Genomic DNA, 10,748 nt, shown 5'->3' with positions numbered 1-10,748 from the left:
TTAGCTGCCTTCCAACTTTTTAGCAAGTGTTGATTTCCTTTCTCAACTCTTTAGTAATAAAAATAACATTGTCTTAATTGGGTGCTTTTTGTTTGTTTACAAATACCATCAGCAATGTCAGTGTAACACTGGGAATAATTATTGTTAATGCAAGCAGCACTAAAGATAAAAACTTGGACCTACTTTAAATTTTATTTACTTACAAATTAGTGTTCTTCTCTTCTTTTGGGAACACAAATACTTTCTTTAGAAAAACTTGTTTTCTGCAGCCTTCCAACTTTAAAGAACTCTGCAGGGACCTTTGGGAGTCACCAGAATTTTGTAGTTGGTATGAAACCCCAAAATCCTCTCTGTAACAGAAGAAACATTGATTGCCGCTGCTAGGGTCTTTAGCTTCCATCATAGTTCACCGTTCCACATTCTTTTCCTTTAAAAATCCTAAGCCTCTTCATGAAGTCCCTTCAGTGGGATGATAATCAGCAAATGTCACCTAATTATTTGAAGCCATGCCCAAGGTTAAACTTAGTACTCTTATATGAAAGGACATCATGGATTCAAGTTTCAAGCCTAAAATTACACTAGCATTTAAAAATCGGAATTGTCTGTAGAATTTATTAGACATTTTTTTTTTGTTTGGGTCTTGTCGAACTCTGTGAAGGTGCCTTTTTTTAGCTAAAGTTACTAAATCCTAATGCAGTAATATCCTGGTAACTCCTTTTGCTCTTCTGAATTTATGGTGGAAAGAGTGTCACATGAAAGAGAAAGTTCTGCTTGACATTGGTAATGGAAATGAAAATAGACTGCTATAATACTCAAAATTGTATTTAATGCTTACATCAAGAGGTGTTGATAATAAAATGGATACAGTATTTTAACAAAGTAAGCAGTTACTCAAGCCTAGAGCTCTGCTTATTTACTAATCTTAAAGTATAGTTATTTTGTTCCATCACATCCAAATCCGAGTAGTTAGAAAAGTCAGTGCTCCTTCTGATACCTCATTCACAATTGGCTGTTAAATTTAATAGTTACTAAATCCTAATGCAGTAATAGTTACTTTATTTTTTAACTGCCTCCCTTTCTGCTGTGATATGCTGACACAATAGAACAAGTTATTTGGAGCTTTAGCTTCCCCATCAGCATTTTTAATGCCAAATCAGAAAATTTGGGGACTTGAGATAAAAACAAGCAATGTTCTAAAGCCTCCCTTTGCTTAAATTGAAATAATGAACCCTCAAACTGTGATTCTGTTCACTTCAACCTCCCTCCTTTCAATTAGGAAAGTTGTTTATCAAAGTTTATAATACTATTTTGGTTTCAAATTAAATTAAATGGTAGGTATTTGAGGGGCTGACCCATATTTTTTTCACATAGTTGCATCTTTTTTTTAAAAGATTTTATTGGAATTGGGGAATCGGGAAAGGGGTACAGACAAGTTGCTGTCCTTTTGTTCTTCAGTCTAGTTGTGGAGGACGTTGCTTCACTGGCCCATGTTGGTATTATCATTGCGCTCTCCCCCGGTGAGGCAGTTGCTCGCCAGCCATTGGACAGCCACTCACAGCGGCTCATGGAAGCTCACACCGGCTGCTGACCACTCATGGTAGCTCACAGCAGCCCACTGCAGCAGGGGCTGCAGCCTATGCTGTCGTCGACGACTCGTGGCAGCCCAGCTCCAGGTCGAGCTGTTGTTCATCATCTTAGCTGTAGAGGGCGCAGCGTCACTGGCCCATGTGGAATCCGAACCAGGGCCCTGCTGCTCAGAGCTGGCGTCCCAAGCAGTAGTACTCTTAACCAACGTGCCACTTGGCCGGCCCTCACATAGTTGCATCTTTAGAGGCCGCATTTGTGAACCAATTATTTAATTCACTACAAAGCAGATGTAAAATGCATTATATAATCTTAGGAAGCAGGCATTTTTTTCTGTAGAACCTGTTTTTAAACATGTTCTAAGTGTCAGTGTTGCTTACTAAGTTTATAATTGCATGTTAAGATAGTGTAGACGATCCACTTACTGCCTTCTTTAAAAATCTCTATTCTCATCATTTTTAATGAAACGAATGCTATAAACATTGTCTTCCTGTGAATTAATATTGTGTTTAGTTTGTAGGAACTACTCCTGAGTCTACTTTTTAGGTAAACAAGTCAATTTGAGTAACTTGGTGTCTATGGCTTTAAATTCAATTTCAGTTTTAATCAGGCAACCCTAAAAAAGTAGGTTTCTCTTGGTCTGCATTGAAATAATGTATGAATAATGTATGCTATATTACATTTGTATTACAATAAAGATAGTTTGCTTTTTAGTTGGAGCAAAGGAGTAAATGGCCAACACAAGTTTGTTTGTCTTTTTATTAGTTTCAGGTGTACAAACAATGTACTAGTTAGACATTTCACCCCTCACAAAGTGATAACCTCCCTTCAATCTACTACCCCTCTGACATCATATATAGCTGGTACAATTCCATTGACTGTGTTCCCTATACTGTATTCCACATCCTGTGACCATATATATAAAATTATAGTTGACATTCAGTGTTATTCAGTTTCAGGTGTACAGCGCAGTGGTCTGGCATCTACACCATCCAGGAAGTGGTCTCCCTAATAAGACCAGTGCCCATCTGATACCCTAGAAAATCTTTACAACATTATTGATTATGTTCCTCAAACTGTCTTTCGTATCTGCTTGGCTATATTGTGACTACCAAGTTGTGCTGTCTAATCCCCTCACCTTCTCCCTCATCCCCACCCCTCTCCCCCTATCTAGCAACCGTCAGTTTTTTCTCTATATCTCTGAGACTGTTTCTGATTAGTTTGCTCATTTATTCTATTCGTTAGATTCCACATATAAGTGAGATCATATGGTATTTGTCTTTCTCTGACTGACTTATTTCACTTAGCAAAATATTCTCTAGGTCCATCCATATCATTGCAAATGGTAAGATTTTCTTCATCTTTATGGTCAAGTAATACTCGGTTGTATAAATGTACCACAGTTTCTTAATCCAGTTGTCTATCGATGGACATTTTGGTGGTTTTCATGTCATGGCTATTGTGAACAGCACTGCAATAAACATAGGGGTGCGTGTATTGTTTCGAATTAGCCTTTTTGATTTCTCAGGATAGATATCTAAGAGTGAAATTGCTGGGTCATTTCCAGTTTTTTGAGATACCTCCATACTGATTTCCATAGTGGCTGCACCAATCTGCAGTCCCACCTACGGTGCATCAATAAATCAACAAACAACAAGTGCAGGCGAGGATGTGGAGAAAAGGGAACCCTCAAACACTCAAGTTTTAATCAAGATTTTGTATATGCCTTCTGTGTGCCAAACACCGTGCTGGGCACTTGTAAGGGGGCTGATGATATGTTCCCTGACCTCTTAACATATTGCTCTTGACCTGAAATAGGAAAGAAGAGGGCATATAGCAATAGTATCCTATAAAGGGAACAACCAGAGCTCCTCAAGGAAGCCTTCCATTTAGGAAATTACAAAAGTGGTAAAGGAACAGTGAGGGCCTAGAAACAAACCACAAAAATGTTTCCACCCATCAGAGGACTCTAACAGTTTCAAGTGTTTGTTTGTTTAATTAAAAATCCTTTAGTTGAGGAACAGAAGGTCAATAAGCCAGAAGTTCAGCTGGTAGCCTGTTGTTGGAGTTGAGCTTATTGTTTCAGAGAATGGATGTTAAGTAATCAGGACAGTTAAGTGTTGATCTGCACCTGTGGTTTTGATCCCTTTTATTTTTGGTCACAAGCGGCTTTGGGAAGCTGATGAAGAGTGTGGACCCTCTTCTCCCAACTGAGGCCCACACACACACAGTTCAGCACTTCATTTTGAATGGGCTTCCCTGAGGCACTCCCATGAACCCCGAGGGAAGACCCTTCTAGGTTGTCTGTTGGTTGTAATGCAGCTGCATCACTGAATATGCTCACTTGTATTCATCTTCATTTTCTTGAGATTCCCTGAATCTTAAGCCCATAAGCCTTGTAAAGAGAGGTTAGTAGTCAATTCCCACATACTGTGTCATACTCTACAACTTTGGCTTTTCAGTCACTTTAATTTAATGGGGATTTTTCTCACATTACGGAGATACTTTGGATGGAGACTGTTCTGTTGTAAATTTACATCTTTAGGTCAAGAAATATGTCTTTTTGGTTTCTGGTCTTTATTGAGACATCTAGAAAATCCAACTTCTAGTGATTTTTAAGTTACCCAGTCCTTGAGCTTAAGGTATCAGTGAGAAAGTCTATGTGATTTGACAGTTAGACCGTTCTCTCCTCTTGCCCATGTATAAATCAGCACGGAAACCTTCACCTATTGCCAGCTACCAAAGCCCAGGTAGTATGTTGTTGATTCAAGTGAAAGCCCTCTGTCCAAGGGCTATGTGTTTATGTGGACACCTGAGCAGTCATGGAGATGGGAGGTACTGATAGGAACAGAATTATATCTGTGATGGTGATCAAGATTCCAGAGGTCAGCTGAGCCAAAGGAATTAACAGTAAAACCTTGGATTATGAGTAACTTGGTTTGCGAGTGTTCCGCAAGACGAACAAACATTTGTTTTACAAATGTTCTGTAAAAAATATGTAATAAAAAATGTATTAAATTTGTAATACATTTTAACTTGGTAAACGTGTGATGTCTTGCAATATGAGTAGTTTCTGGAGCGAATTATGCTCACAAACCAAGGTATTACTGTACTTTGTTCATTCTTTCACCCCACTAATTTGTTTGGTGTCTATTTTGTGTCAGGTACTGTGCTAGGTGTTGTGGAAAAAGTAAGAAAAAGATCGATGAACAGCCTGCCTTTACAGAATGCATTGCCTATTGAGGGGGAAACTTTAATAAAAATGCGTACACATACTATAATTATTCACTGCAACACGTGTTATCAAGGAAGTATAGGATGATATGAGAGCACATAACAAGGAACCTAATTTAGATCAGGTCAGGGAAAACAGGTATGGGATTAGATGGCCCAATTGTAATAGTCAAAATGAAAACTTCATTCCTAAAAAAAGTGCTTCCGTGCTATACCTTTAAGTATATGCTTATTCATATGTTTGAGGTTTGGGTTTGAACATGTTTTCAAAGTGTTGTGATAATCCAGATCCATATGAGTCATTATTACCAACACTTTTTAAGTTTGCTTTCTAATAATGTATTTTTCTTTTCTTCCTTCTTTACACAGTATACACTTTGGAATTTCCTCCCAAAGAACCTGTTTGAGCAGTTTAGAAGAATTGCAAACTTTTACTTCCTCATCATTTTCCTTGTACAGGTAAGAGCTCCATAAATGACCACTCCACTTTGAGAAACTCGATTACTTCAAACAAATTTTCAACCCATTTCTAACCTTAAGATGCCCGGTGATTAAAAAGATGCTTCAGGGCTTATTATAATAACACTTTTTAAAGCACTCATATTACATTTTAAGGTTTGTATGATTTTATATATTTCTAAAGTAGCATTTTTACCAGAAAACTTGTTGAGACTAACTTTTTAAAAAACTTTCGTGAATTTTATATCTTTGTTCATGCTAGAATGAACATGTATTCTGTACCGTTAAATGCAGTGGCATATATCAAAATCAAAAGTAGTTTAAATTAATAGTTTTACTTTAATATTAAACACTAGTTTCCGCTTAGTTGAAAATTTATCACTTTATCTTCCTGATAATCATTTACTTTAAGGGTCAAAGCCTAGTAGATTGAGCTGGTTCTCTGAGTTCCTGCAAATGTTCTGCATTTTAAATTTTAGACATTTAAAATTGCATCTTCCATCTATAAGTCTATAAGCTATTAAAATCTTCCCCCCGCCAAAATTACTCACTGAAAATTTTGCTACATTAGAGGTACTTTTTTTCTCCTTTCATTTTTTTTAAATGAAGCAGAAACATCCCAATGAAATTGCTTGATTGCCTTGTTGATGTTAAGTGCTTCTGTTTATCCACTTTAAGGCTTTGAATAAATGGTACTGTAATTGAATTTAGCCCCGCTACTTAAAACCAGCCTGGGTTGTGATATGGGAAAGAGCCAATTTCAGTCTTGAATGATGGGGCATTTGAAAGGCGCTCCTCTGTCTACATCCATGGCAAGACAGATGTCTTACAGAACAGTATAAAATAAACTATATAGAGGATTATGTTCAAAACAGTCCTTCTACTTGGCATGCAGAGCATTTCAATTCAGCGAATGTCTGCCAAGCACCTATTATGTGCCATGCAGTAGTCCAGACAGCAAAGATTTTAGCAGATGCCATGGAGATCAAGATGGGGCTTTTCTACCCTTAAGGAATTTGTTATATCCAAAAACAGCCACATATTCACTTAATGTAGTAAAAGTCATAAAAGTATCATGAGCAAAATGCTATGGGGATACAGTGGAAGGTACGATTTTTTTTCTACCCAAGAGGCGCTTCAGAAGGCTTCAAAGAGTAGGTGGTACTGGAACTGAGCCTCAAAGGATTAGAGGGTGTTTATATACTGAAGACTGGTATCTCAGTCTTTGCATGAAGGCACAGAACCACATAAAAACCTGTGTCTGGGGCCGGCCGAGTGGCGCGATGGTTAAGGACTCGCTTGGGATGCCAGAGGGCCCCGGTTCGGATCCCACATATGAGGGCCAGTGACACTGCCCTCCACAGCTAAGATGCTGGACAACAGCTCAACCTGGAGCTGGGCTGCCATGGGTCGCCGGCGACGGCGTGGGCTGCAGTCCCTGTGGCAGTGGATTGCCATGGGCTGCCGTGTGTGGCCAGCAGCCAGCGTGAGCGGCCAGCAGCCGCAGTGAGCGGCCGTCCAGAAGCCGGCGACTGATCTGCCTCGCCAGAGAAGAGCGCAATGATGGTGCCAACTTGGGCCAGTGAAGCAACGTCCTCCACAACTAGACTGAAGAACAAAACGACAGCAACTTGTCTGTTCCCCTTTCCCCAATTCCCCAGCACTGTTCCCATCCCCCCAATTTCCCAATAAAAATCTTAAAAAACAAAAACAAAAACAAAAAAAAAACAAACCTGTGTCTGTGGCAGAGGCGGCTCTGGATGGGGGGTTAGAGATGAAAGTCCATGCGTGTAAGCGCAGATAGAACTTGTGCTCCTCTGTCCCTCAAATCTAGTTCTCTTTCACTCTTTCCTATTTCGGTGAATGATGACATCCACCCAGCCATGTTAACCAGATACTTGGTTAACCCCTTATAAGAAATTCCTTACCAGTCTGGCCATTTTGCCCCCTAAATATCTCTGGAACTTCTTTCCCACATGGCTAGCCCCCTTATCCAAGCCGTCATCTTTTACCTGGATTAGAGCAATAGCCTCCTAAATGGGCTCCCTGCCTCCACTCTTGTTCCCATCCATTTTGTTTTCCACGAAGCAGTGAGAATGATCTTTTCAAAATGTAGTTCTCTTCATGTGCCTTCTCCCTGCCTAAAAGCTTCAATTATTTTCCACTGTTTGTGGGATAAAGAATGAACTCGAGCCTACAGGGCCCTGCTTGGTCTGTCCCCTGTCTCCCTTTTCAGCCCCATTTCTTGCCACACACTTTTGCCATTGGCTGCCTTTGTTTCCTTATCTGTGCCACACTCCCTGCTACCATAGAGATCCTGTACACACTGTTTATTGTCCCTGGAAAGCCCCTCCCTTCATCTAATTAACTTCTGTTTACTCTTCAAATCTCAATGTATCACTTGTTTTAATGCCTGGTTTCCCCTGTAAGCTGCCAGCAATATGAAGCGAAGGACCTTTGTCCATCTGTTTAAAGCAGCATCTCTACAACTTGGCTGATCATAGGGCCGGGGCTGACAGAATGGTGCTGAACAAATAGGTGGTAAATGAATGCATGTATTTTATTTTAGTAAAGAGGTTAATTCAAGCTGGGATGAAAAGTAAGGCTGACTTTAGAACTATTTTCTTAAAACTAACTGCCGTGTGGGTTGCTTTTGTTTCAATGAAAGTTAACATTCACCCTGCTATCAGAATATGTTTTGTCTGCATTCTGTCTGAAATGTTTGGATGTATAAGTGCTGTATATAAGTTATTGGCTTATTTTTATTTTACTTTCAATTTCATTTGTTTACCTAGGTCACAGTAGACACACCAACTAGCCCAGTTACCAGTGGACTTCCACTTTTCTTTGTTATAACTGTTACAGCCATCAAGCAGGTAAAGTTCTTATTTATAATTATGTCTGCATTTTAGCCCTGTCTGGCTTGAATTTCATTGTCAAAGGTTCTTTTTCATATTTATATAGAATGGGCAGGGCTGGCCGAGTGGCTCAGTTGGTTAAGAGCTCACTCAAGAGTTTGAGCTCTGAGCAACAGCAGTTTGATGCCCAGCCCGAGCTGTGCTGTCGCTGAGCTGCCAACAGGTGGCAGGATGGCTGAGCTAAAAAATTATTTATCTATCTATCTATCTATCTATATATATATATACATATATCTTCTTTCTTTGTGCTTATATAAGTAGAATGGGCAGTATCCTTGATGGATTTAGTTTATATTTGGTTGAAAATTTATTAGAATGATTATAAGGTACATCCTTAATTTCCTTGTGCCTTTCCTCTTCAATATTTGTGTGTGGGGATGTAACCCTAAAAGAAAGCGTAGGTAGCAGGCACAGCTCAGTCGGGAAATGGGAGGCAAATTTTTAAAGTGCATTAATTTTTTCATTGTGGCCTGTCTACCTGAGAAAGTCCCATTCTAGTGGACTCCTTTTGTTGTTTGCCTGTAGCAGAGAACGCAAGAGCATAAATACTTTCATTTTGTTGTCTTTCCTGATGTTGCTGAAGGGGTTGGTGGGTAGAGGAAACTTCTATTCTTGTTTCTCATCAAAGCCGACAATTGCCACAGTTTGTAATGCTGATGTCTTCAAAGTATTTTGAGCATTTTATATGATAGTACCTTTGGAAATTTTTAGATGACATTGAAAATGGAAATGGGAAACTGGAGGAAGGCAGGTTAGCAATTTTATCATGTAATTAGCCACAAAAGCTGGCTAATTACAAACATTTCAGACAGTACTTAATCAAAGTGCTTTTAACAGTGTCTCAAAGAACTTCCAAAATAAAGGTCTGCTCAACAGTATTGGGAACAAGGTTACCTTTCCTTTTGAGGTTATCTGCTCTTCTATCTTGCCTAACAGGAACTGCAAGAAAATTTTATCAAGTGTTTGGTTGCTAAATAAAGAGTTTTGGAATGTTCTTTTCCTTAGAGTGTTAGAATTATTTTCTTTAACAGAATTGCTGATTCCAAGAATAGTCTGTATAGTTTCAAAAGCTCTTACTGATTTCATTTTATTCCCAATACTAGTTCATGTTAGGGTCTTTCTTTCCTCACTGAAGTGATAACCTGGTATTGTCATGAAGAGGGACAGAATAGGAATGAATATAGCAACTGAGAAAAAAAGAAGGCGATCTATAGGTTTTTCAAACAGTTAAATTTGAAAAGGTACAGACATAATTATGAAGAAAAAAAGCAAAGTGATGTAAAAAAGGAGAGGTCATGCTCAAATGAGCATCCTCCTTCCTTTGTTCTTTTTTCTTAGTATACTCCAGACAAAAAGCCCAAAGAAAAACGGGCCATTCATTACCTTTTCCTGATTACTTTTAATTCTAAAAAATGAACACCAGTTTATATTTTCTTTTGTCCCCAAGTCAATGAAGAAGTTTAACTGTTGATCTCTAAAACTTATCATAGATTCTCTGCCAAAATAATCTTCACTTGCCTTTTCTAGTCTCTGTCCCTGGGAGGAATTCAATTTCCTCAGAGATGATCACTCCAACAGTCCACTACAGAAGAATATATTTAAGTAATTAAATCTGTAGGGAAATAACACCTAGAAAAATTTTTTTCAAATCCAATAAGGAGAGAAAATTAACATTAGCTTGAAAAAGAGTAGAATTAGAAAAATAGATCATAGTCCTTCACAGTTGAAGAATATTAAGCCTCTAATGCCTGTGTTTTCATTAATACGTAAATGTAGAATGGAGGAACCTTTAACACAATAAAGCATATCTTAGTTTTTCCCTAAAAATGTAGTGGTGTCTCTTTAGCATTCTGAGTTGAAATTAATACTGTAAGTATAAATATCTGCTGGTAACTCATGGAGGGGGTTATAGAAATTAACAACTTGACTTCATTATGTGAGCTTGATTATATAGTTGTTTTTTATCCTTCTAGGGGTATGAGGATTGGCTGAGACACAAAGCTGATAAAGAAGTCAACAAGAGCACTGTTTATGTTATTGAAAATGCAAAACGAGTTAAAAAAGAGAGTGAAAAGATCAAGGTATTAATTTTTTAGCTCATTCCTTTTTTATTGTGGTAAAAACACACCTTTTTTAAATGGACAGTTAATTCAGTGGCAATTAGTATATTCACAGTGTTGTGCAACCATCACAACTATCTAGTTTGAGAGCATTTTCATCACCTGGAAAGGAAGCCCCCTTAAGCCATTAAGCAGTCATGTCACATTCCTCCCTCCCCTGAGCTCTGGCAACCACTAATCTTTCTGCCTGTGTGGATTTACCTACTCTAAGTATTTCATATAATAGGAATCATATACTATGTGGTCTTTTGTGTCTGGCTTCTCACTTAGTGTAATGTTCCCAAGGGTCGTTCATGTGGTAGCATACATCAGTACTTCATTAGTTCTTATGGCCAAATAACATTCCATTGTAAGGTTGTACCGCAGTTTATCTATTCATCAGTTGATGGAAATTTGGGTTTTCTCCATCCTTTGGCTATTATGAGTATTGCTG

General features: G+C 38.5%; 1 protein-coding gene across 6 annotated transcripts in view; it reads left to right on the top strand.

Annotated features, from left to right (window-relative positions):
* Positions 1 to 10,748, top strand: part of ATP11C (ATPase phospholipid transporting 11C (ATP11C blood group)) — a 172,188-nt gene that overhangs the window by 83,406 nt on the left and 78,034 nt on the right. For all 6 annotated transcript variants that reach the window (XM_019653602.1, XM_019653599.1, XM_019653600.1 and 3 more), the window contains exons 3-5: positions 5,188 to 5,277; positions 8,073 to 8,153; positions 10,169 to 10,276. In XM_019653602.1, coding sequence (XP_019509147.1) covers positions 5,188 to 5,277; positions 8,073 to 8,153; positions 10,169 to 10,276 — 279 coding nt within the window. The remainder of the gene's footprint in view (positions 1 to 5,187; positions 5,278 to 8,072; positions 8,154 to 10,168; positions 10,277 to 10,748) is intronic.

Source organism: Hipposideros armiger, unplaced genomic scaffold (assembly GCF_001890085.2).
Source record: "Hipposideros armiger isolate ML-2016 unplaced genomic scaffold, ASM189008v1 scaffold_203, whole genome shotgun sequence".
In the NCBI taxonomy this organism is placed as follows: domain Eukaryota; kingdom Metazoa; phylum Chordata; class Mammalia; order Chiroptera; family Hipposideridae; genus Hipposideros; species Hipposideros armiger.
The sequence above is the reverse complement of the archived record's forward strand: the minus strand, read 5'-3'. Positions and strand labels throughout refer to the sequence as shown.